Here is a 27,669-nt window from a genome sequence, read left to right on the forward strand (position 1 = left end):
CGTGTGATCACACAGCACAGTGTGTGTTCTCCACACACACACAAAACATCCTTTATTTCCCCCTAATAACTCTCTCACACACTGGCACACACACACACTGTTCTTAATCACCTATCAAGTGAGCACTTCAGTCCCATTTAGCAGTTAAATAAAATCAAAAAAGGCTCGTCAAAGAGAAGCCAGCTGCTGTTTTAAAGCCGGTCAAATATCTGACGGTGAAGTGCTCACGCTGCACTTCAGAAGGAAAACACACTCATTTCAGAGCAAATAGCTGATAAAGGGAGCTTTATGAGGAACGCGAGGGTGGTTTAAGAGTCTCCATCTCATACTCACTATTTGGTATTATCCTGTTCTGAATATGAACGGAAATGAATATATCCTCACGATTTCTAGACTTTTTCTGCAGATAAACGATGACTAACAGGTGCAACCCCCTATAACGTCCCCTAACATTTACATTATAAGAAACTGCATCTTCAGAAAGGATGCAGATATAAAAATCCAAAGGTTCCACATGAAGAAACATCTCCAGCAACTTGACAACACATGCAGCGTTTAGAGAACATTCAGCAACTTGAGGAGACATGCTGGGAGACCAGGGGACACTAAAGAGTGACGCACACAGCTGGGAGACCAGAGGACACAAAAAAGTGACGCACAAAGCTGGTAGACCAGGGGACACTAAAGAGTGACGCACACAGCTGGAGACCAGGGGACACTAAAGAGTGACGCACACAGCTGTAGACCAGGGGACACTAAAGAATGACGCACACAGCTGGAGACCAGGGGACACTAAAGAGTGACGCACACAGCTGGGAGACCAGGGGACACTAAAGAGTGACGCACACAGCTGGGAGACCAGAGGACACTAAAGAGTGACGCACACAGCTGGAGACCAGGGGACACTAAAGAGTGACGCACACAGCTGGAGACCAGGGGACACTAAAGAGTGACGCACACAGCTGGGAGACCAGAGGACACTAAAGAGTGACGCACACAGCTGGAGACCAGGGGACACAGCGCTTGGTGCAGGTTTTAGTCAATCGTTTAGAGGCTAAAGCATCATTTAACTTTAAAAATAATTTTAAAAGTCTCAATACTTTAAAAGGCAGGCACACAGCACGAGAGGAGCCTCTGTGACCTTCCCAAGATCCAACGTTGGTCCAAACTCAAAGAGAGAAGCTTTGTGTGTCTTTCCTCAGAGGGGTGACTGTCAGACAGGATGCTCTGAGGTCCTGAGGGTGCGCTGCATCCGCTCACCTCCTGCAGACACTGAGCTGTGTTCTGAGGGACCCCTGCTGCTCTGGGTCTGATCACACGTTCACTTCCACACTTTCATCACAACGCCTGGCGCTCGCTGGTGTCGGAGCTGGAGGGCAGCCCCACATGGCAGAGAGGAGTCTGTGCATAGAGGGAAGAGACTAAACTTTAAACACCAACAACCTGTGGCTGTTAGCGCTTCAGCACATTCCTTTCATCACCCTGGACATGTCAGCACATTCCTTTCATCATCCTGGACATGTCAGCACATTCCTCTGAACATGTTGCACATTTCAGACTATTTTCCACAATTATCTGATTTCTTTGCACATTCCTTTTATTATCTTGCAAATTCAATCTGACTAGTTTACACAATTCTGTACATTAATCTGACCATTTTGCACATTCCTGACCGTTGATCTGCCAAGTGTGCACGTTCATCTGATTTATTTGCACTTTTCTTTGACTGTTAAGCACACAAAGAACTTATAAATTCCAATCATCATGCCCTCAATTGGATCAATGTCACAAATAGTCTAACTCACGTTGATGCATGATGAATATACCAAACCAAAGTAGCAACACCCCAGACAGAAGTCAGACACGTTGTCCGGCCACTTCAGAAATCGGACATGTTTAAAGGTTGTTAACTGGAAGGCATTCAGGTATCAATAATATCATTTTGGTTTCAGAAAGATCGAGAAGTGGTTCGACAACGGTGGGTTTCCAAAGCTGTCCTTAAAATGCAACGTGAGCACATTTAAAGAAACCTAGAACTACAGAAGTCCCTGAGCTGTCATTTAAAGACTTCCACATCTCCCAGCCACACAGAAACATGTTCCCTGTACTCTCAGCCGGCCACGTGTCATCATCAACAACAACAACAACAACAACAACAACAACAACAACAACAACAACAACAACAACAGAGTAGTGCACAACCTGTCGATGCTGAGTCTGGACAAGCTGAGTCATTGCTGCATTTATTATAATTTTGTTTCTGGAACATATTTTGGTTTAAAACTATCTTTCTTTGTTGTTGACATTACAAACATTCTTTAGAGTGACTTTACTTGAACTTGTTATTTTTATATAAATACGTTTTTATTTTTATTTTTATTTTTTATTGGACTGTGTTTGTGTTCATTTTATTAGAATTTGTTATTCTTCTAATTTTACTTTTTTATTATAACTTCTTACGTTGAACCATTTTTACGTTTTTATTTAACTTTAGCTAACGGTTAACCATATTCCCAAGACCAATGCTACTTACTAAACACACAAACTCTATACATGCACAGAACAAATAAACGCTTGGTGTGATTGGGTTTTGGAATCCAAATCATTCAAATGACAAACATTATTTGAGCCTTGAACCACAGAAGCCCCTGAGCTGTCATTTAAAGACTTCCACATCTCCCAGCCACTCAGAGGCATGTTCACTGTGCCCTGGTTTCCGTCTGAAAGGATCCTCTGGCTCTGGAGCACCTACCCTCCATCACTCTGGATGAGAGTCTGAGGGGCTAATGCCTGCCTCCGTCTATATCCTTATATTGTAATTGCCACCATCCTGTATCGATTACGCTCACGAGTCCATTGGACCTAATGTGATTTCATTACGATACAGTCCCAGTAAGCTATGGCACACAAGAGCAGAAGAGAGTGAAGTCAATGTCTCACGTTCTGCTGCAATATCAGGGCATGGAAACGTTCCAGAGGCTAGAAAACAACATCAGTGAAAACCATTCAGGCCTAATGCTTGTTCATGTAGTTCATGTGCGGTTACAACTTCAGGTGGACTTGAGTTTCCAGCAGAGGATGTCAATATGCAACAAGAGGAGTGCTGTGGATATAATGCACTGCTTCAGGTTCAAACCAATAGAGTTCTCTGCAGGTATGGAATAAGAACAGGGCTATTTGTTGTCGTAAAAGGTAAGGAAATGCCTCAAACAACTTTCCCAACAAGGTATCTGACTATTTAGCACATTTCTGTACATTTATCTGAACATTTGGCACTTCGAATCCGAATATTTTCTAGTGATATGGAATAAAAACAGGTCTGTCTGTAGCCTCAACAGACAGACCTGTTTTTAATGTTATTTGTGCAGCCAGAAAAACAATCTGTAAAGCAGACAACACGCTCATCATTCAGATAAAAGAAAACGCCCAGAACAAACGCTCTAACAAGGTGTTTCAGAAAGTGTGTTTAGACATGCGGAGTTTGAGCACAGACTGAAACATTTCCACGTTGGCACATTTCTTCGACTGGTATGCACATCTGTCTGACCAGTGGCGACCCGTCAGGGCCCTCTAGGCCCTCTAGGCCCTCTGTGAGGGCCTAAGATATTCTAAAAAATAATATTTGAAAACATAAAAAAAAACACATTTTGTTTTAAATATAATTTTTTATATTTTTGGTGTTGTTACATTTTTCATTAGTTTTACAAAAAATAACTTGATTTAATTGTATTTAAAATAAAATTTCCAACGAAATAAATCCTTTGAATCTGCCTGTTCAGTTTCTGTTGAAGTGAAGGGTTAAATGCCGTCTCTGTGAGTTACTGTGAAGACGGGAGGGCTTGTTGGTCCCTCTCTACATTCACAGAGGGCCCGCTATAGCAACTCAATGAGAGAGTAATGTCAAATGACAGAACAATTGACCAATCATATCTTCCCTCTAAATTGGCGGGCTTTATTTTCGCTGACTTCATGACAAGGTCCGCCCGCTGTTAGGTCTATGCAAGTGGTGCAGTGACGCGTCCTTAAACCCGGAAATAAGCCGCGCCCAGATTCCCTCGACAGAAAGCAATGGGATTTCTCCACAGGATTTTGGAAAATAGCTGGAAATAAGGTCTGTGGAACGAACCTGTTAGATAACTGTAAATTTTATTCAGCCAGATAATCTCCACATGTCTACCCTACTTGTATTATTTTCGAATCATAAATCTAATCGATAGATTTATGATCGATAGATTTATGATTAGCATAAGTTCGTTCATGATGGCTCACTTCAGTGATAGTGATGACATCGTTGCGAAATTATTAACCGAGTCATTTTCAAGATTGAGTTACAATGATAAACTGGAGGGACAAAGGATCAGCTGAATGACCCCCAAGTGCTTCATCCAAAAGGACAGGAGGATGGACTTTGTGTTTAAGTGATTTGATCATCAAAGGTAGGCCTAAGTCATTTCAATGTGGGCCGCCGTGCCGACTTAATTCATTTGTAATTGTTACTTGGCTGTGGGTGCCCTGTCATGATAGGTGTTTATATAAATGGTGTTGTTCTGTGTGGTAGAGGGTCGCTGTCATTGATGCGTTTTGCACCCGGGGCCGCTGTTTTGATATTCCACTGAAGTATACGCTGTGACGTAATATCTCTTCTTTTTAAGAGGGAAAGGGGGGGGGACTGTGTCTGACCATTTTGCACACGTCTGGACATTTTTGCACATTCCCCTGAATATGTTGCACATTTCTGGGACTGTTTTTCTTGAAATCAATAGATTCTACGGCAAATATGGAATATAAGTGTTCTTTGAAGACATGTCAATGTTTGCTACAAAGGGCTTTAAAATCTGTACACGCTCCGTCTTAGACCCTCAGTTCAGACAAGAGAAACGCCCGAATCAAACGCTCTAACAAGGTGTTTCAGAAAGTGTGTTTAGTCTCAGACATGCGGAGTTTGAGCGAAGACTCCAAAGGTAGAAAAAGCAGCATATGTTACCACCTGAGGAGCTTCTCTGCAGAGCGCTGGTTCTTCCAGAGGTCGCGCCCCCCCGCTGGGATGCTTGCTCTTATACAGAATGTTAAAGTAACCTCGCTGCTGAAACCCAAACAAGAACCAGGCGTCCTGTAGAGTTCAAACAGCAGAAGAGCAGTGTGTGGCATCATCCATCAACAGGGAGGCAACGCTCAGGTATCTCTGAAACAAACACGGCCAAAGTTTCCAGACAATCATCCAAAGTTATCGGGATGAGTATCATTGCTGTCGATGCTTTGGATAACTTGTAAGTGGCTGATTCATCTTGAACTTAAAGCACCTCTAAGACGACACATTCCCAGATCTAAAATACATCTCATTTTACACATTTCTAACACAATCTAGTTTCCACCAAAACAACCATTTCTTCACTTCAGACTCACGGTAGATTAAGCTGAAGCCATTCTTCACTAGAGCCATCCTCACAACAGTCAGAAGAACTCAATGTTTTCTAGGGCCACACAACCAGTTTTTCAATTGAAAGTCTCTAAGGATCTGAAGCTTCTTGCTTTTCCCACATTTCTAAATGTTTTTTTGGTCACAAAACGATTGAAAATGTTACTCATATCACAGCATGTGAGAAAGGACCTTGGGATAAAACCAACATACGTCCAAACAAGCGGTAAAATTACCACATTTGACTGATTTCTAAGACAATGTAGCTTCCACAGAAACAACAATGTCTTCACTTCAGATCACAATAGAGGAATTGGCCCCCATTCTTCAATAGACGTTCCTCAACAGTCAGAAGACCTCAATGTTTTATTTTTCAGGGCCAGAAAAAAAGTTCTCCCAATTAAAGAGTCTCTAAACAGGCGTCCAATCAACTAGAGGTAACCATTCCTAACAGTTCTGTGTGGAGGAAACTATCACAAAGACTTTTTGATGGAAGATATAACGTTTTCTAGTTGTTAAAATTAAAATGTATCAAATGGTTCAGATTTCGAGGATCATCCAGCTTCCAATAAAACTTATTTTGTTTTCCTTTGACAACAAGTCCCAACTCTCAGCAGCCGATCCTCCCTCGGCGTTTCCAGACACATCTCAACATTAAGTCTCTAAAAGGACCCAGAAGCTCCAGCTCTGCGTCTGGACGCTGCGTCTCTCACTCACCGTATTCGATGTCGTAGAAGACGATGAACTTCTGCCAACGCAGCTCCAGAAGTTCATCAACACGATTGTAAATGTTACGATGTCTACTAAGCTTCTGTTGAATGTCCTCAACAACAGTCAGTAGTTTCAACGTTAGGCCCAGAAAATCGGTTCCTTCAATAAAGCCCCTGTCACACTGTCCCGAACTTGACACCCGATGGACACACGATTAAGGAAATGTTCGAATTCGGCTCTGATCGTAACAACATCGGGCCATTCATGAGGGCATCTTAAGCCATCGTATGAGCGCCGGTGGAGTTTCTCAGGCTCCGGCAGCAACTTCGGGAGCGGTGGCAACATCTTTGGCATGCCATGAACATTTCCTTTATCGTTTGTCCATCGGGTTGTTTTTATTGCACAACACAATGATGTAAACATATTAATAACCCAATTTGTGTTCTGTAAAACTAAAAAGGATATGATATGTTATTTTGAAGGCGAGGAAGTTGTTGTTGCTATGGAAACAACATGACGAAGAAAACTTAATATCTTCTAAATATAAAGACGGAGAAAGTAAAGAACAAAGTCTGAAAATATCAGTAGTATCATAATACTTTAACATAATCGTTTGTGTTACTTTCGTTGCAGTTGTATTTCTTAAATGTGATGTAAAAGTTGCCTTCGTGTGGTTCGGGGCCATCTTCGTGCAAAATTCACAATTCCATATTCGTGTGTCCATCGGGTGTCAATTTCGGGACAGTGTGACAGGAGCTTTAAGAAAGTCACTAAACAGGAAACCAATCAACTAGCCAATTAATCAAAGACTTGTTGATGGAAGATACGACGCTGTTTAGCTGTTTAAGGTGAAATGGATCACGTGTTGAAGATGTTTAAGATCCTCCAGCTTCCAATAAGAGAGCCAAGCTTCTTCTGTTTCCTTCGACAACAACCCAGAAGAATATCTGAGACCAAACAATAGCGTATAGGAGACCCAGAAGATCCAGATCGGCGTCTGGCCCTCCGTCGCTCACTCACCGTATTCGATGTCGTAGAAGATGATGAACTTCTGCCAGCGCAGCTCCTCCACCAGCGTGAGCATCACGTCGTTGAGGCGGACGGGCGGCCGGGCGGACAGTGTGTACCTGTGCCCCCCCGGGCTGGGGTTGAAGGGGCAGGCGGTGCGCGGAGAGCCCTCGCTGCTCCTCTGGACGTACAGGTGAGGGATGTGCATGGCGTCCGTCAGAGACTGCAGAGCGCTGGCTGAAGCACATCCTGTAGAGGTGACCAACGCCAAGATGCCCTGGTTCATCAGCTCACAGGCTGCAGGGACAGGGAGAAGGACAGGGTTAAAGAGGCCGCAACATTATCTGTGAGGGTCTTTAGAAACCACAGCAAACTGCAGAACTAGCTGCGAGAGATCGGAGGAGGAAGTAGGACTGGGCGAAGTGAACACAACACTATATCACACACTCTTAGATTAAACACTGATATTGATATTTTGACAACATTTGATTGTTCAACTAAATATTTACAAAGTGAGATTGTTGACTAATAATCACCAGTAATGTGGTTTGGGTAATTATAGCAAAGACAGGTAATAGAACAGCAAGAACAGACTTTCAAAACTGCAGCTTGAATTGAAAGACTGACCACTTTTTATTTTATTAATAATCTTTACAAATGATTACATTATGTATTTAGAATTCTTTATTTGCAAATTCTTAATTCCCATTACTGTGTCTATGTTTGCAACGTGATACACCAAATGAAATTCCCTGTTTAAATTAAACTATATATACAATATATATCTTTTATTTTAAATAAATGTCCAGTCATTTGTCAAATGTTCTTTTATTCCTTGTAATAAATTCAGTTTTTATTTTTTAAATAATCATTTCTCCTGAAAATTGGTTTACAAATATTTCCATATGTGCAACTTTCTACCAACACAACTCCTCTCCAGCAGCTCCTTCCCCTCTGCTGAAGATGCAGACATGGCCGAGCCCCCACAGATAACGGCACGGCAGCCGGCGCTCACGTTAAGTGATTTCTTGACCTCACATTATGGATATTAGGCAGCGCTCTCATAAATCTGCAGAGCGCCTGACAGCCAACACTGGTTCTCCTGACCTGCTGCACTCAGGGAGCAGGGAGCTATCATTAAAGACTTTCCGCTAAGCTAAAGGCTAACGGGTCTGTCACCTGTCATCATGAGGTGTAGGAAATAAAAGAACAACAACAACAACAACAACAACAACAACAACAACAACAACAACAGAGTAATACACAACCTTTTGATGCAAAGGTCTGCACACAGGCTCAGACTGGACATTTGTGCATCTTTAATTACTACTTATATGAAATGCCTTGTTTAGTTTTTTATGCAGATGCAACCCAAAACATTTACTAATTTGGGATCAATAAATACCTCTTATCTCATTTAATATCATCTTGTTTTCTGAACGACTTTTTGGGTTGAATCAGTAAACTTTGTGTTGGTTCCATGACAAAAGATATTTAGAGCGACTTTACTTGAACTTCTTATTTTTTATATAAATATTTTTTTATTTTATTAAATGTTTTATTGGACTATGTTTGTATTAATTAATTTAGAATTAATTAACATCATATTTAAATTTGTATTTACTTCTTACATTTAACAATTTGTATTAATCTTTAATTGCACCATCTTACCTCAACCTTCTAATGTTCATACAATGATATATATATTTCATACTCTGCTCAATAAGAAATGGTTTTTATGCTAACGGTAAACCAGCATATATTCCCAATGCTACTTCAAGGTAATCCAAACACATAGATATTACACTACCTCTATAAATGCACAGAACAAATAAACACTTGGTGTGATTGTGTTTTGGACAGGATTCCAAACCATTCAAATTACAACAATGATTTAAATTGGTTTCTAAACGGCGTCTGCACGAACGATGAATTCTCCACCACATCTTTCCTTGACTCCCTAAAAGCCACTTTCCAGCCCCTCTGCTCTTAAAGACACCCTACATACTGCTTGCTAGAAACAAACTTTTGTGGTTGGTCCTCTTCAATTTAGGGACCGAAATCCAATCATGTTTTTTCACTCTTCAGAGGAGCTCTGCCTTTGCTCCTCTCTTATCCACTTTTAGGAGATTGGAGCCATTTGCAGGGTGCAGATAAAATCATCCCGCCTCACTTTTACGTTCCTTCTCTTCACCCCAATCGCGCTGCTTCTTCCTGGCTCCCGAGCTTCTTTACAAACATGTTTGCCTCTCCGCTGTTTCTGCCGTTCCCTACACTTGTTCCAGACTCCATGCTGTTCCCTGCATCCTAAAATATTCCTCAGTTCCTCCTCTACATCTCCCCCAGTGAGCTCCATCCTGCTGAGGCCAGAACACTCTGTACCTTCACTTCCTGTCACAGCGACAGGATCGTTTCCAACATTTAAACTCCTCTGTGGAAGCAGAACTGGAGCTTTGTGTTTGCTCGGTGCTGAGGCTGCAGCTCCCTCTGAAGCCGGACATCAAACACCTGAGGATGCTCACTAGCTGCGCACCCCGCACTTTGAGTTCACCTGGGAGCATCAACGCTTTCCTGTAATGCACATATTTAATATTTGCTTTTCATGTTTTCAGTTTCAAAAGAGCTTTGACAAAATGTGAGTCTTTTGAATCGATGGAGTCAGAAGGAAATAGCGCACTTCAAAAACGGAAAATGTTTTGATGTTTTCCTGACAACAGACTTTTTGTGTCCTTTGAGAATTGAACTCAATGAAAAAAAAATGCAATGCCTTCTTTTTAACGGAACACCTTTTTGAGCCATTTTCTATATTTGACTCACATTCTTCAATAAAGTTGTAATTATCGCTGTTGGCTAGTAAATAAATTATTGGTTGTTTAAAACTCATAAAACTTTGTCAATAATATATAAGTTGATTTAATAAATATTTGATCAACTGAGTTTCTTAAACAAATTGGTCAACCGGCATGAAAAAGGGTTATAAAAATTAAAAATGTACAAAATAAGTCGATTAGGACATAAATGACTATTTAGACAAGTACACGATTAAGAGAGGGCTGACCTAGTCTTAATGTAACTAACACACCGTTCAACCAACCACCCATCAACCAGCTAGCCAGCCAGCCATCCAACCATCAGTCAATTGATCAACAAACCAACATATCAATTTGCCATCCAACCAATCAACTAACTAACCAACTGACTTACTAACAATCAACCAACCAAATGACTAACTGACTAAATAACAAAGCAACCAAATTATTAACTGACTAAATAACCAACCAACCAACCAACCAACCAACCAACCAAACGACCAACCAACCAACCAACTGACTTACTAACAATCAACTTATCAAAAACCACCCAGCCATCAAACCAACCAATGTACCAGCCAATCAATCGACCAAACAAACTACCTTCCTTCCAGAACATCCAAACAACAAATCATTCAACCAACTACCCAGTGAATATATCAACCAATCAACAAACCATCCAACTAAATGACTAACTGACTAAATAACAAAGCAACTAATCAACCAACCAACCAACCAACCAACCAACCAACCATCCAACCAACCAACCAACCAACCAACCAACCAACCAACCATCCAACCAACCAACCAACCAACCATCCAACCAACCAATCAACAGACTTACTATCAAAGCAATTAACCAAACAACTACCCAACCAACCATGTAGCTTACCAAACGACCAACCAACCAACCAAATTACTAACTGACTAAATAACCAACCAACCAAATTACTAACTGACTAAATAACAAACCGGCCAACCAAATGACCAACCAACTAACTTACTATCAAAGCAAATGACCAAACAACCATCGAACCGACGATCTAGCTTACCAAACGACCTACCAACCAAATGACCCACTGAATAAATAACAAACCAACCAACCAGCCAACCAACTAACTTACTAAGAAAGCAATTAGCCAAGCAACCATCCAGCCAATATATCAACCAAACAACTTTCCACCAAACCAACAAACCAAACAACCTACAATCCATCCATTCAACTAACTGACGAACCAACCAACCAACAAACTAACTTACTGACTTACTAACTTTTGTCTCTCATCCTCGTTTGAACGAAATCACAACACAAATACAAGGTACATGATCTGCTGTCATTATAAATGCCACAGTGACAGTTTCCCTCCTTGAGCTTGGTGTGATACCTTCCTAACATTTAGAAATCCACATGGGACCCCCCCCCCCAACAGCCTCTCCGCTCCGGTTAGACCCCGACAGGAAGACGTCTGTCTGGACTTTAAGGTCAGCGGGGGCTCCAGAGGGCAGCAGGCTGAGTTTCCACCCGGGGGATCTTCAGATGTCAGAGTCAGAGAAGCATGAAGCGTGACCAGGTAAACTTCCAGGAACGAAGTGAGGAGGGAAAAGGAGGAACAGCCGGGACGCCTGCAGCTTAAAGTGTGAAGATCCAAACCTGCTGAACCAAAGCTGAGAGCAACCGGAGGACAAACGAACCAAAATATTCTTTATTTAAAGATTTTGGTGAAGCAATGACGCAAGCAACAACTACATTGAACTAGTCTCAAAGAGTCTTAAGTGAGGCAGATGTGGCCTCTGTGAGAGTGCAGCTAATGAACTCACACCGAAGCTTTTAAAGTGTTATCTTGTCATAAATGAGTACATGTATTTTGCTAAAAGCACAGCAGATACGATTTGCACCTGGAATTAAATCAATAACAAAGATCAGATGGAGGTCAGGTGTTCAGCAGCTGCAGGAGAAGTTTTAAGTGTTTGAATTAAGCCTTAAGACGCTGCTCATCCACCTGCAAGAACTCCTTTTATCACTGTTCAGAGGAACATCTGGCGCTTTAGTGTTTCACTTTCTCCACCTATGGCTGTGTGTGTAGCTGCTGGGTGGTCCTTCACACTTTCTCCACCTATGGCTGTGTGTGTAGCTGCTGGGTGGTCCTTCACACTTTCTCCACCTATGGCTGTGTGTGTCGCTGCTGGGTGGTCCGTCACACTTCCTCCACCTATGGCTGTGTGTGTAGCTGCTGGGTGGTCCGTCACACTTTCTCCACCTATGGCTGTGTGTGTCGCTGCTGGGTGGTCCGTCACACTTCCTCCACCTATGGCTGTGTGTGTAGCTGCTGGGAGGTCCTTCACACTTTCTCCACCTATGGCTGTGTGTGTAGCTGCTGGGCGCTCCGTCACACTTTCTCCACCTATGGCTGTGTGTGTAGCTGCTGGGTGGTCCGTCACACTTTCTCCACCTATGGCTGTGTGTGTAGCTGCTGGGCTCTCCTTCACACTTTCTCCACCTATGGCTGTGTGTGTAGCTGCTGGGTGCTCCTTCACACTTTCTCCACCTATGGCTGTGTGTGTAGCTGCTGGGCGCTCCGTCACACTTTCTCCACCTGGCTGTGTGTGTAGCTGCTGGGCGCTCCTTCACACTTTCTCCACCTATGGCTGTGTGTGTAGCTGCTGGGCGCTCCGTCACACTTTCTCCACCTATGGCTGTGTGTGTAGCTGCTGGGTGGTCCTTCACACTTTCTTTAAGCTTGTTTAATGATCTTAAAACAAAGGAAATGAGAGCAGAGGTGCAGGGCAGACGCTCTAAACAATGGTTGGAAGATTTTCTTTAATAAGTGACCCATATTCTAAATTCATTTGTGAAACTGCATACCCTAAGATAAACTATTACATGCAGCTTTAAGGATAACAAATGGCATATGTTAACAGTCATGGAAAATAACTATACGGCTACCATCTTGATTTGTGTTTTTACATTAGCATAGCACCAGATAGTAGAGGGGCTTATTGCAGAAGTCTGTCAAGAGGAGGAGACACAGGAGGAAGCACAGGTGACAAAGGACGAAACACAGGAGGAGACAAAGGAGGAAGCACAGGAGGAAGCACAGAAGGAGACACAGGAGGAGACACAGGAGGAGACACAGGAGGAGACACAGGAGGAAACACAGGTGGAAACATAGGAGGAAACACAGGAGGAAGCAAGAGGAGGAGACACATGAGGAAACACAGGAGGAAACACAGGAGGAAGCAAGAGGAGGAGACACATGAGGAGACACAGGAGGAAACAAGAGGAGGATACACAGGAGGAGACACAGGAGGAGACACAGGAGGAAACAAGAGGAGGAAACACAGGAGGAAACACAGGAGGAAACACAGGAGGAAACAAGAGGAGAAGACAGAGGAGGAAACACAGGAGGAAACACAGGAGGAAACATAGGAGGAAACACAGGAGGAAACAAGAGGAGGAGATACATGAGGAGACACAGGAGGAAACAAGGAGGAAACACAGGAGGAGACACAGGAGGAAACAAGAGGAGGAAACAAGAGGAGGAGACACAGGAGGAGACACAGGAGGAAACAAGAGGAGGAGACACAGGAGGAGACACAGGAGGAAACAAGAGGAGGAGACACAGGAGGAGACACAGGAGGAAGCACAGGAGGAAGCACAGAAGGAGACACAGGAGGAAGCACAGGAGGAAACACAGAAGGAGACACAGGAGGAGACACAGGAGGAAACAAGAGGAGGAGACACAGGAGGAGACACAGAAGGAGACACAGGAGGAGACACAGGAGGAGACACAGGAGGAAACACAGGAGGAAACACAGGAGGAAACAAGAGGAGGAAACACAGGAGGAGACACAGGAGAAAACAAGAGGAGGAAACACAGGAGGAGACACAGGAGGAGACACAGGAGGAGACACAGAAGGAGACACAGGAGGAAGCACAGGAGGAAGCACAGGAGGAAACACAGGAGGAGACACAGGAGGAGACACAGGAGGAAACACAGGAGGAAGCACAGGAGAGAGAAGGAGAGATGAAACCTTGCATCTGCAGATTAGAGCTTCTTCTAATCTCATACATCATCCAATTAGAGAGGAATCCACAATCACTGGAGTTCTCCTGCTGGCATGAATCAGGCATTGCACTTGATTGAAAGTACATTGAATATTATTAATTATGGAGAAGCTACGAGTTCAATGCAAACTCAAACTGCTTGAGCTTCTTATACAACACACTTTAAAGATGTATCTTGGAGATGACTTTGAAGCAGGCTGTCGAGAAACGAAAAAGACGTGATTCTACTTCAGTGAATGCTCAGGCTTTTCCTCTGAGTCCAGCAGCCTCTTTGGCAGCTAGCTTCATAGAGCTGTGATTTACAGATCACAGGTTGCACTTGAACGCAGCGTTACCTGTTGTAATCTCACCTGGCAGCAGCCATGTTGGCAGAGAGCGACTTCCTGTGGAGTTTAAACCTCTCAGATCCTCTGCTGTGTCTGCAGATAAACACTTCACACCTGGAGCTGGATCTGCACTCAAACAGCTGTTATCTCTTATCAGCTCTTATCAGCTCTTATCAGCTCTTATCAGCTCTTATCTCTTTACATTCATGAAGCTTTTTATTGCACAACTTCATTGTATTTGATATCTTATTACACATTTTTATGTATATGTTTTGTTGGGGAAATATTTTCCAAGGTCCATAAGTTTGACCCAGTGTATCAGTTCTGTCCTCACTGAGCACACACACCTCCACCTGGCTGCTGTGCTCTCAGTGCTCTGTCTCCCTGCTCCTGCCTGTTGGGTCAGCTGATAGAGGTGTTATGGTTCTATGTTCCTGATGGATCAGCTGATAGAGGTGTTATGGTTCTATGTTCCTGTTGGATCAGCTGATAGAGGTGTTATGGTTCTATGTTCCTGTTGGATCAGCTGATAGAGGTGTTATGGTTCTATGTTCCTGTTGGATCAGCTGATAGAGGTGTTATGGTTCTATGTTCCTGTTGGATCAGCTGATAGAGGTGTTATGGTTCTATCTTGTTATGCAGCATGTTGATTCTTCTCTCTGAACTAGCTGAACACACGGTTCTGGGGTCGAGTTCTTCAGAATTGATTTGGCATCTCTACCGTGAAGTCAACTCGTGGCCCGTGACATGTCTCGTGAATTCTCCGGCCGAAGCTCCAAATAAACCGTCAGTGTTTTCCATCAGAGCTCCAGCTCTCCTCGTGTCTCTCTGAGTCCTGACTCCATCAGAGCTCCAGCTCTCCTCGTGTCTCTCTGAGTCCTGACTCCATCAGAGCTCCAGCTCTCCTTGTGTCTCTCTGAGTCCTGACTCCATCAGAGCTCCAGCTCTCCTCGTGTCTCTCTGAGTCCTGACTCCATCAGAGCTCCAGCTCTCCTCGTGTCTCTCTGAGTCCTGACTCCATCAGAGCTCCAGCTCTCCTCGTGTCTCTCTGAGTCCTGACTCCATCAGAGCTCCAGCTCTCCTCGTGTCTCTCTGAGTCCTGACTCTATCAAAGCTCCAGCTCTCCTCGTGTCTCTCTGAGTCCTGACTCTATCAAAGCTCCAGCTCTCCTCGTGTCTCTCTGAGTCCTGACTCCATCAGAGCTCCAGCTCTCCTCGTCTCTCTGAGTCCTGACTCCATCAGAGCTCCAGCTCTCCTCGTGTCTCTGAGTCCTGACTCCATCAGAGCTCCAGTGATTAGTGATTGATTAATAATGTGGTGTTTTTAATCTCTAAACTCGTTAAACTCTACTTTAGCGCAAGCATTGTTACTTTTTCTTATACAGTAGATTTGTATCTATTCAATTAGTATTACCTTTGTGTATTTCATATATCATATAATAATATTATTATTTCTTAACATAGAATGGTTTATTAGAGATGATCTCACTCTGTTTACGTCAGCAGGCATTTCAGCTGAACATCGTGAATGTACGCAATTTGTGGTAATTGCTGTAATATTTTAACATTTCAACTCAGGAAGCCTCTTTACACATCATCACACACACACACACACACACACACACACACACACACACACACACACACACACACACACACACACACACACACACACACACACACACACACACACACACACACACACACACACACACACACACACACACACACACACACACACACACACACACACACCTCGTTTTTCACCGCTTGCCAATGGGGGCTTAAATTCTCTCGTGCTTAATTAAACTATCTATCTCCATGGATCTGCAGCCCCATTACCCAGAACACCCTGCACCACCACCTCACGTCCCCTTACACACACACACACACACACACACACACACACACACACACACACACACACAGCTCTACGATATCTTTGTTAAAGGGTGGGACAAATGACCTGTGAGGCTAATAATGGTGCAGACCCAGACTTTATTATAGACCCCGGATTACGCAACCGGAAGAGTGTGTGTGTGTGTGTGTGTGTGTGTGTGTGTGTGTGTGTGTGTGTGTGTGTGTGTGTGTGTGTGTGTGTGTGTGTGTGCGCTGAGTCATTTGACTCAAGTCAAGGACAGAGGGTGTCCTGTTGTCATACTGATATTCTGTACAAACTGTGAAGACCACTGAGACAAATGTAACATTTGTGATATTGGGCTAAATAAATAAACATTGATTGATTGACTTCAGTGTGTTAGGACTCATTCCTGCACCTCTCTAAAGGGTTATAACATCTACACACACATGAATAACATCAGATCTGCAGGATGTACGCATCACACTCATTTTTCTGAATAAAACGTGGTTGAATTAGAGCTGCTCTCTGAACTGCAGGAGAGAAACAGACGAAATGTTCTTCGCTCTTTAAAGAAAACGACTCTGACATTTCAATAGCAGCCTCCAGAGTGTGTGTGTGTGTGTGTGTGTGTGTGTGTGTGTGTGTGTGTGTGTGTGTGTGTGTGTGTGTGTGTGTGTGTGTGTGTGTGTGTGTGTGTGTGTGTGTGTGTGTGTGTGTGTATATGAAGACACACACACACAGGGGGATGAGATACAGCTAATGGTCTTGTTTTGTTTGCAGCACATTAGGCTCCGTCCAGGCCTGAAACTCATTACTGATAAAAACTTCTCACATTTGTCTCTCTCTGCCTCCACCACCAGAAGACAGAAAACAGCTGATGTATATAGCTGTGGTTCTGCCAGTGTTCATGGTATTATAATAAAATAGATTATTACAGATCATTTATTCAAATAGTACGGACACACTGGTGTACGTCGTGCCTTTGAAATGAAGAATCTATAAATATAAAGAGGCAGGAACGTCAGCTGGTTGTATATGTGGAGCTCAATCAAATAAAACTTTATTTATATATCACTTTCATTCACAAACACATGAAACCAGTCTGCTCTGATTGTTAGCTGGCCGGCTCTGTTGTGATTGGTCAACCGCTTTGTCCCGCCCCTTAGCCTATCGCGTACAATGTGTTGTAGTGCTAGCCAATAGGAGTGTGAATGTTACAGAGTGATGTCACTATGTTCCTGAAGTAAACAAAGGAGTCTTATGGAGGCGTTTCAGTGGAGGGAGCACAGGGATTTTAGCCTCTGCAGACCATTTACATGCACTAACACCTACAGAACACGCTGCTGGAGAGGGAACACCACAGAGAGAAGAATAGGGCCTCTTTAAACTAACGCTCCCTGATATATTGTCACTTTTTAATCTTGATAAGATGTTAGGAGCAATTGATTTTTGATGTGATTTGGGCAACATCCAAAAGAAGAGATGTTTGTTTTGATGCATTACTATAAGTCCAATATTCTCTGGCCTGTAGCTCAGGATTTGTCTCCATCACCTCCTGTAAAACAGGTCTGTTTAGCTAACTCTCCACGTTACTCCATATAAAGCAACACGTCCTGTATCAGGCTCATACAGACTCTCTGGATTGATGACAGCTCGTTAAAGGGATTGACAGATGACAGAGTAGAGGGCAGGGCTAACAACAAAACACCTGTCTGTCTCTCTGCAGGTGAGAAATGACCGACTGCATCAAACTGCATCAAGATGAGGCAGCAGCTGCATTCAGGGCATCCGGGAAATCACAACGCTTAAAATGTGTCAGCTTATTTAACTCCACTGCAGGGGCTGTGGTGCCATAAATACTGACAGTAAGAGACACTGGCCGTTTCTCAATCTGGAGGATACTGGCTTCCAAGCCAATATTTCAAGGATGCTACGTCATCGAGTGCCGCCGAAGGACTGTTCCAATCTCCAGCATACTTGGAATTCCACCGAGGCCGTGTCCTAGGTTTGGGGGTAATTTTGAGGCTGCACATGGGTAGACTTCGCGTCCTTCAAATCCCCATAATGCTTTGCGCACGGACCAATTTCAAAAACCCTTGCGGAGAATGGCTGAACCGACGCAGCACACATTTAAATGTAAGTATGTAGTGGCGTAGAACATGTGTTGGTAAATATGTGACTTTTGTTATCACCAAAAATGTGTTCCGTGAAAGTAAAGCAAGTTCATAATTAGATAGACATCGTGAGGTATTTATTTTCGGTACAGTTTATGTTGAAACCGTTAGAGAGAGTGGCACACTTAGCCTGTTCCATTCTTCTTTGTTCTCCGAAGCCGTGGCTTGGAAGTATACTTGCTTCGTTTCTGAAGGAAGTGACTTGGAAGTACGCGACTACCAGGCCAGCATCCTCGAGATTGAGAAACGGCCGTAGTCTTTAGCATATCTCTGTAGTCTTGTAGCATCTCGTTGTATTTAGTAGCATCTCCCATAAACACCTGACATCTGACAGTAGGACCTGTTAGCAGGAGAGTAACCGCTGACCTCTGCAGCATTAAGGGCATCTCCAGCCATTATGTTGCAGTAAATGTGCCTCCATGTGTGTCTTTATGAGTGTGTGTGAACCAGGCGGGGAGAGGGAGTGTGTGTGCACCGGGCGGGGGAGAGGGAGTGTGTTAGGGCGAGAGGTAATGATGTATTAGTGAGAGCTGGATGGTCTCTGGGGGACATTCATCACAACGAGACAGCTGAGGGACGGAGCCATCAGTCAGACACGACACCAGGTCTGAGACAGGAGAGAAGGTGTCCAGACGGAGAAACAAAGGAAGCCAGATAAGATAGACAGGTATACATGGTTTGTATACCTGATGTTTCACCACTTCCTGTCCCCTGGTCTGGAGGTCAATGGTTCTCTGAATGAGTTTTTGGTTAGCATGAAATACGGTCTGTGGTTAACACAAGCTGAAGAGATTTTAAGTCAACAACATAAAATACGCCACTAACAAGTGTCTAAATGCCCAACATTAGCCTCCTTTAGCTTAGCGGTGGTGACGTGAAGTCATGTGACCGTGCTGTAGTTCCTTTATAGCCCAACATTAGTCTCCTTTAGCTTAGCGGTGGTGACGTGAAGTGACCGTGCTGTAGTTCCTCTATAGCCCAACATTAGCCTCCTTTAGCTTAGCGGTGGTGACGTGAAGTCATGTGACCGTGCTGTAGTTCCTTTATAGCCCAACATTAGCCTCCTTTAGCTTAGCGGTGGTGACGTGAAGTCATGTGACCGTGCTGTAGTTCCTTTATAGCCCAACATTAGCCTCCTTTAGCTTAGCGGTGGTGACGTGAAGTGACCGTGCTGTAGTTCCTCTATAGCCCAACATTAGCCTCCTTTAGCTTAGAGGTGGTGACGTGAAGTGTCCGTGCTGTAGTTCCTCTATAGCCCAACATTAGCCTCCTTTAGCTTAGCGGTGGTGACGTGAAGTCATGTGACCGTGCTGTAGTTCCTTTATAGCCCAACATTAGCCTCCTTTAGCTTAGCGGTGGTTACGTGAAGTCATGTGACCGTGCTGTAGTTCCTTTATAGCCCAACATTAGCCACCTTTAGCTTAGCGGTGGTGACGTGAAGTCATGTGACCGTGCTGTAGTTCCTTTATAGCCCAACATTAGCCTCCTTTAGCTTAGCGGTGGTTACGTGAAGTCATGTGACCGTGCTGTAGTTCCTTTATAGCCCAACATTAGCCTCCTTTAGCTTAGCGGTGGTTACGTGAAGTCATGTGACCGTGCTGTAGTTCCTTTATAGCCCAACATTAGCCTCCTTTAGCTTAGCGGTGGTTACGTGAAGTCATGTGACCGTGCTGTAGTTCCTTTATAGCCCAACATTAGCCTCCTTTAGCTTAGCGGTGGTTACGTGAAGTCATGTGAACGTGCTGTAGTTCCTTTATAGCCCAACATTAGCCACCTTTAGCTTAGCGGTGGAGAAGTTAAGTCATGTGACCGTGCTGTAGTTCCTTTATAGCCTAACGTTAGCTTTTTACTTCAGAAATCATGAAGTGGTGTTAACATGTGGAGATTATCACATTATTATTTGCAATGGAAAAATCCAATTGGCTTTTTGTGGATGGACCCCTTGCAATGCTGCCTTCAGGGTCCACTTCAGAAATACAACATTCATGCAACACTCTATAAGTTGTGTCACTTTCTGAGAAGGAAACTCCTTTATCTCAACCTCCTTTACTCATGTCCTATATCTCCCAGAATGCCTTTCCACAAGCTTCAGGTAAACAACCAATGAGCGGTAACGATCTTATATTCAATCAATTAGCACAAAGCTAAAACACACACACACACACACACACACACACACACACACACACACACACACACACACACACACACACACACACACACACACACACACACACACACACACACACACACACACACACACACACACAAAGGCAATAAGATAAACACCCGAGCTCTGCTAAGTGTCTCCATAAACATTCTTGTTTGTCATCATGCTATCTACTCATTTATATAAATAGTTATCACCGTGATAAATCATATTGAATTTCCTCTTAATGTACATTATTTAATTTTACATTCTGTTCTTGTACATCATATTCTATTTACTATATAGATTTATGGCACTACTTTTTCTTCTGTATTTGTGTATTTTATTATATGTGGCATCGTTGGAGGGGCTCAGGTCAGAATCATTTCATTTCCATTTCACTCTGAAGCTGCTGAGCATCTGCTGATAAAACCTTTGAATCTTCAGATCTTGAATGTAATGTCTCAGGAGAAATGAAGCTTTGATGTAAAATAGCAATTAGAAACTTCAGTATTTGTGTGTTTTCAGTCTTTACCAGCTCCTTTTCAGGTTCTCAGAGGCCGTGCATCAGAGCGGGCAAACACAACCTGCACACAGGTAATCACACACACCTGACCCAGTTTACAAGAGGCCAAGTATTATAGATTACTGTGCCTCACACTGGGTCTCATGTTTGGTTTGGGTCTTCTGTAAGCACATCAATAATGCATTGTATTGATTGAGCGCTTTTCTAGAAACTCAAAAACACTTGACAGAGTAAACTAATCTTATTATTCAAATGAAAGCAACACTCTTAACATATATAAAACACAACATTAATTACAGATTAAAAGGAGTTCTGAAGAGGTGACTTTTGATTGTGATTTGAATACCGGAACAAATGGCGAAGATGAGCAATAGAAGAGATCTCTGCTGACAGCCTCAAACCATCACTGTGATTGACAGCTGGTGTCATAGAAGGAAATGCAGCAGTGAGCCAGGAGGAAGCTGCAGAGTAAACAATGCAGAGTTTTCTGAGGAAAGAAATGATTTTGACATGTTTGCTAAAACTCAGAGATGTTATTATTCCACAGCCGCAGCACAGATGCTTCACGGATGATGGAGCGATGGTTAAGGGTCACATGTTGAATTAAAGATATTCTTCATGATGTGCTAAGAATGGTAAATGAGCCATACTGTATGTGAACACATGGAAAAGGCACGAGATATGACATCTGTACATGAACATGCAATGTTTCTATGGCTCCTCAGAGCACTTTTACATGTTCAACTCAGCTTTCATCCAATTAGACGGAGGCATGCAAGGTGCAACCCGGACAAGAAGCTGATATCCACACACGCCTTTATTATAGACCTTTATATCGCGTTTCCATCCTTAACATTTGTTTTACTCATGACTTGCTTGGCCTCCGGTGGTGTATTGATACTGAGTTTTGCGTTTACTACAACTAAAATAATAAACCTTTCGAACAGGCCTTTACAATAGTGAGAACAAATCGAACAAAAGAGGCAAAACTCAAATAAAGTAATAAGAATGTAGGGAGTCGTTCCTTCTTTCTCTGTAGAGGTTTGTACGTACACACAGTCCATATACTTATATACAGTGTGTGTACTCATATACAGTGTGTGTACTTATATACAGTGTGTGTACTTATATACAGTGTGTGTACTTATATACAGTGTGTGTACATACAGTACCTTCTCCGATGGATCAGCACATATACTTGAAGCAAAAAGCTAAAAGACACATTATGATTATTTGTCATTGATTGATATTATAGTGTAGTTGATGGACTCATCTTATAGTCCAGGTTGAGATGATAGACTTCAGGGGTTTAGGAGATATTTAAGACAATCAGAAATGCATAGTGTCAACCTATGGTAGGCTTTAGGGGAAACCACAATATGAGAATGTGAAGCGAACATCCCATTCCTGCTCCATTACTGGAGAAAGAAGAATATGATATTGTGTGAGGGACGTCCCCTGCTGATGTCCCTGCATGAGTTTACGGCTGTATGGCTGCAGATGTATTCAGTATGTATGTAAAGTAACACACACACACACACACACACACACACACACACACACACACACACACACACACACACACACACACACACACACACACACACACACACACACACACACACACACACACACACACACACACACACACACACACACACACACACACACACACACACACACACACACACACACACACACACACACACACAGGAGAAGATTCCCTCTACTGCTGCAGGAAATCAGAATTGCAAAACACACTTGAAAATAAATCTGCCCCTACCCATGTCGATATATCAAAAAACACACATTTGACATTTAGACATTTGTGCAAAACCGGAGGGACGGCACGTAGTAAGAAGTAGTCATTAGCGTAAGTTTTAATGTCAGGATTAGTTTAGATAGCGTTTTCCATCCTCTGCAGTGTCTCTGTCAGCTTCTGCAAACGTCTGATGCCCGGTCCATGGCAGTATGAAGTGCTTTCAGTGCAGACACACATCTCCAACCTTCTTCTGTCACATCATAGATTACAAGTTCTGCATTTAACACGAAATTAACCGAGAAATTGGTGCAAAACCGGAGAGACGGCTCGCAGTAAGTAGCCCAGTAGTAACATTTCTTAGTGTCAGCGTTAATCAGGATTAGTTTAGTGAGCGTTCTCCATCCTCTGCAGTGTCTCTGTCAGCTTCTGAAAACGTCTGATGTCTGAGTTTATGAAGAGGAATAGGATAGTGTCTTTGGGACATCCCCCCGCATGGGTTTCAAACGGCTGGATGGCAGCAGGAATTGTTCAGTATGCATGTAAAGTCTCCGTGTTTTAAACCGCCTCTCTGTCCTCCCCAGTGTCTCCTCTTCTCGTCCCCTGCCCTCTGCATGAATCACTCTTTCTCTCTTTCACTCTTTCCTCCACGGAGCTCACTATTTGCATTTCAAGGCCCGCCATCGAGCCGTCGAATTCCATGAGTCTGTGAGAGAGAGATAGGAGAGCGAATGGATCAGGTGAGTTTCCTCTAAACCCCCGGGGATTAAAGCTCAGCCTCACGATGCATTCAAAGACCTTCCTCTGCTCTTACTGTAACAATCCTGCTATCTGCAGCCTTCTTAGAGAGAGGTCTCTTCTTAGAGAGAGGTCTCTTCTTAGAGAGAGGCCGCACAACACCATGAACTATTGCCCCGGCAGGAGGTCTGTGATGGCTGCAGAGGACAATCATTCCGGTGAACTCAACCCAAACGGATGTCTAAGCAGAGGTGGGAAGAAACTAAGCAGATTTACTACTTAATTACAATTGTGAGGTCCCAGGTAAAAAAATAGTATACTTTAGTGTATTAGAAATATAATGTAGTATACAAAAGTGTATACAAGTATACTTCTACTTTTTGTGCTTAATTGAAAGTATGTTTAAAATGCACTTTTACAAAGTATAATTCAAAATAGATGTCATTTAGTTCAATTTCAATGTACTAAATATAAATATATTATTTCTGAAATACTTAAAGTGGTATTTCAGTGTGCTTATTAAAAGTGTACTTGAAATTAAGTGTATTGTGAATTGCAAGTAAGTACACTTTCGCTATACGTACTACATCGCAATTACTTATAGTAGTCATTAAGTATACTTATCGAAAGTACAATTATTTTTTTACTATTTTGTAATACCCTATTAGCATGCTTTAATAACGAGTACTCAAATACACTTCATTAGAAGTGTATTTAAGTACTCTTATAAAAAGTGCACTTTAATATATGTTTTTCTTAATTTGTACTGCATTGTACTTTTAAAAAGTATATGAACTTGCAAATACTTACGGTGGTACGTTAGTTTACTTTTGAAAAGTTCAATATTTGCAAGTCATTTGTAATACACTATTAGTATGCTTTATTTAAGTAGACTTGAATTTCACTTCATTAGAAGTGTACATAAGTAGACTTACAAACAGTGCACTTTAATGTTAGTTCATTTTAAACTGTACTTCAGTGTACTTTGTTTGTAAGTACTACTTTATTTGAATATTTCCATGTTATGCTACTTTGTACTGCTACTTCACTAAATGTACAATGAACAAAAATATAAACGCAACACTTTTGTTTTTGCTCCCATTTTTCATGAGATGAACTCAAAGATCTAAAACATTTTCTATAAACACAAAATAACCATTTCTCTCAAATATTGTTCACAAATCTGAAAAAATCTGTGATAGTGAGCACTTCTCCTTTGCCGAGATAATCCATCCCACCTCACAGGTGTGGCATATCAAGATGCTGATTAGACAGCATGATTATTGCACAGGTGTGCCTTAGGCTGGCCACAATAAAAGGCCACTCTGAAACGTGCAGTTTTGCTTTATTGGGGGGGTCTGGGGGGGGGGGGGGGGGTCCGAAAACCAGTCAGTATCTGGTGTGAGGGTTAGGGTTAGGGTAATGTTGTGAATCGAGTGGCCTGTGTTCATCGTCCATAACATACGCCTGCCCATACCATAACCCCACCACCACCATGGGCCACTCGATTCACAACATTACCCTGTGTGTGTGTGTGTGTGTGTGTGTGTGTGTGTGTGTGTGTGTGTGTGTGTGTGTGTGTGTGTGTGTGTGTGTGTGTGTGTGTGTGTGTGTGTGTGTGTGTGTGTGTGTGTGTGTGTGTGTGTGTGTGTGTGTGTGTGTGTGTGTGTGTCTCTGTGTGTGTGTGTGTGTGTGTGTGTGTGTCTCTGTGTGTGTGTGTGTGTGTGTGTGTGTGTGTGTGTGTGTGTGTGTGTGTGTGTGTGTGTGTGTGTGTGTGTGTGTGTGTGTGTGTGTGTGTGTGTGTGTGTGTGTGTGTGTGTGTCTCTGGCTTTGTTTGGCTCCGGCTCTCGGTTTGTTTGCAGGATTACGATCCTCCGCTGCCAGCAGCCACTTGAACCACACACACCTCCTTCATGGCGCAGTGTGGTGTTAAACGGGTTTGTGTGAGGTGTGTGTGAGGTGTGTGTGAGGTGTGTGTGAGGTGTGTGTGAGGTGTGTGATGTGCAGTCTGAACACACTTGACTCCAGTCTGGAGAGCTGTTGAGTTTCATGCACAGATTTTCTGATCAAGGATGAAAACACCTGCAGCTGTGATACAAAGTGTTTCCTTCACTTCGTCCACACGTTACTCTAACGGGTATATTTTGGGTTTCCTTCACTTCGTCCACACGTTACTCTAACGGGTATATTTTGGGTTTCCTTCACTTCGTCCACACGTTACTCTAACGGGTATATTTTGGGTTTCCTTCACTTCGTCCACACGTTACTCTAACGGGTATATTTTGGGTTTCCTTCTTGCATATTTTACTTTTGCTTCAGTGTGATGCGTGGGTTTTCCTTTCCTGGATGTTGGTTAGAAGTACTTTGACTCGGTCATTTTAAGAAATGATAATCAATAATTGTTTCGTCATTTGAATCATTTTTACCTCGATGCACGTTATTTATTTCAGCTGGAGGTGGAATTCAAAGGAAGTAGATTTACTCTTGAGGTACTTTCAAAATGTGTTCAACGTTATGCTTCTACTCACTCCACGTTAGATGTCTTTCTGTCCTCTAGCTTCCTCATCCCCTCTCTTCCTTCTTGTTTCCTCCTCTAACCATCTTTCCTCTTTCCTCGCTCTTCGTCTCCTCCTTTCTTTCCTCTAGTTTCCTCATCCCCTCTCTTCCTTATTACATGTTCCTCTTCCCACTTCTCCTCTCTTCCTGTCCCCTTCACTTCCTTCTTCCTCATCGTGTCATTTCCCTTCTCATCTTCTCTTTCCTTAGTTTCCTTGACTCCTATCCCTGCCTACTTCTTGTTTCCTCCTTCCTCGCTTCTCGCCCTTTGTCTCCTCCTTTATGTCCTCTTGTTTCTTCATCCCCTCTCTTCCTTATTACATTTTCCTTTCCTGAACTCTCTTCCAACTTCTCCTCTGTTCTCGTCTCCTTCACTTCCTTCTTCCTCATCGTGTCCTTTCCGTTCTCCTTCCCTCTTTCTGTCTCTTTTCCTCCTCTCCTTATCCTCATTCCTTGACTACCCTGTTTTCTTGCCCTTTCCTTTGTCTCCTTCCCTCACGTTTCACTGCCTTCTTTCCTCTCTACTTCCTCCTTGTTTCCTCTCCCTCTGCTCCTCTGTTTGGAACGCTCCCCTGTTTTACACTGAGTATCTCTGTGGTCTCCCCTGGGTCAGAACAGAGAGGAAGAGGAAGAGGAAGAGGAGCTGCTGTCCTTCACTTTATTAAAACATGTAGAGGAGATCTGATTCTTCGTGCTCCTGCAGGAACGTGTGATATAAATAATGTAGATAAATGAAGACGTGATAGAATAGAAAACTCACTGCTTTGTTATTAGAGTTACACGCTGTAGGTTTTAGTGTGCTGTTTCTTAAATATTGTTTTTAGAATTGTATAAAGAGTACTTTTTAGCAAAATTAGTATTTAAAAAAATGTATTACATGGTTTAGTTGAATACTCGACTCTGATTGGTCAATTTAGAACACGTGACACGTCGTTAATCCAGTACAGACCAAGGATCAAGGAAGGATCAAGAAAGAGAAAGGAAAAGAGGGAGCGCTGGACAGGAGATAAATGACCAGAGGAAGGCAGAGAGGAAGTGAACACTATCAGGAGCACGAGGTGGGCTCTGCAGAGTTCAGGGACTTGTTAGTGGATCAGAAACTGTGAACAGATTTGGAGAGTGCTGCCGTAAAGTTGTTTTTGTCGAAGCTCCAGCCGTCGGTGCGCCGTGGAACTGAGTTTTTTCTTTCTTAGCCGAAGAAATACCATCATTTTTAAGTCAATTAAATCATTTCTATTAATTTTGGGCGTGGAGTTTGTTTAGTATCTGGCCGGGTGATAAGCGGGATAATGACCACGTCGCTACATAATGATCCCTTACACACCAGTTTAAGAATAACGTTAATATTCTGGCCTTAGATTCAAAACCTTAGTTTGTAAAATTGACAAAAACATAAAATATTATTAGTATTGTAATATTGTTTGAATTGTTTTATTCATTGAAATGTGTATGTACGTAATCTAGTATATATTATTGTGTTTTTTTAAATATCATTTATATTTTATTAATCTGTAATTGTGTTTCCATGTAGCTCTCTGGTTAAGGTGAGAGCAAAGAAACGTGATGATCC

At 42.8% G+C, this 27,669-nt stretch overlaps 1 protein-coding gene across 1 annotated transcript in view; it reads right to left on the reverse strand.

Moving 5' to 3' along the window:
- Positions 1-27,669, reverse strand: part of LOC307024818 (glutamate receptor ionotropic, delta-1-like) — a 558,994-nt gene that overhangs the window by 258,740 nt on the left and 272,585 nt on the right. Inside the window, 1 exon segment of the mRNA XM_079659241.1 lies at positions 7,148-7,432. Within this exon segment, the coding sequence (XP_079515367.1) occupies positions 7,148-7,432 (285 nt within the window).

The sequence above is a fragment of the Notothenia rossii genome (genome assembly GCF_949606895.1).
Source record: "Notothenia rossii genome assembly, chromosome: 11".
NCBI lineage: Eukaryota > Metazoa > Chordata > Actinopteri > Perciformes > Nototheniidae > Notothenia > Notothenia rossii.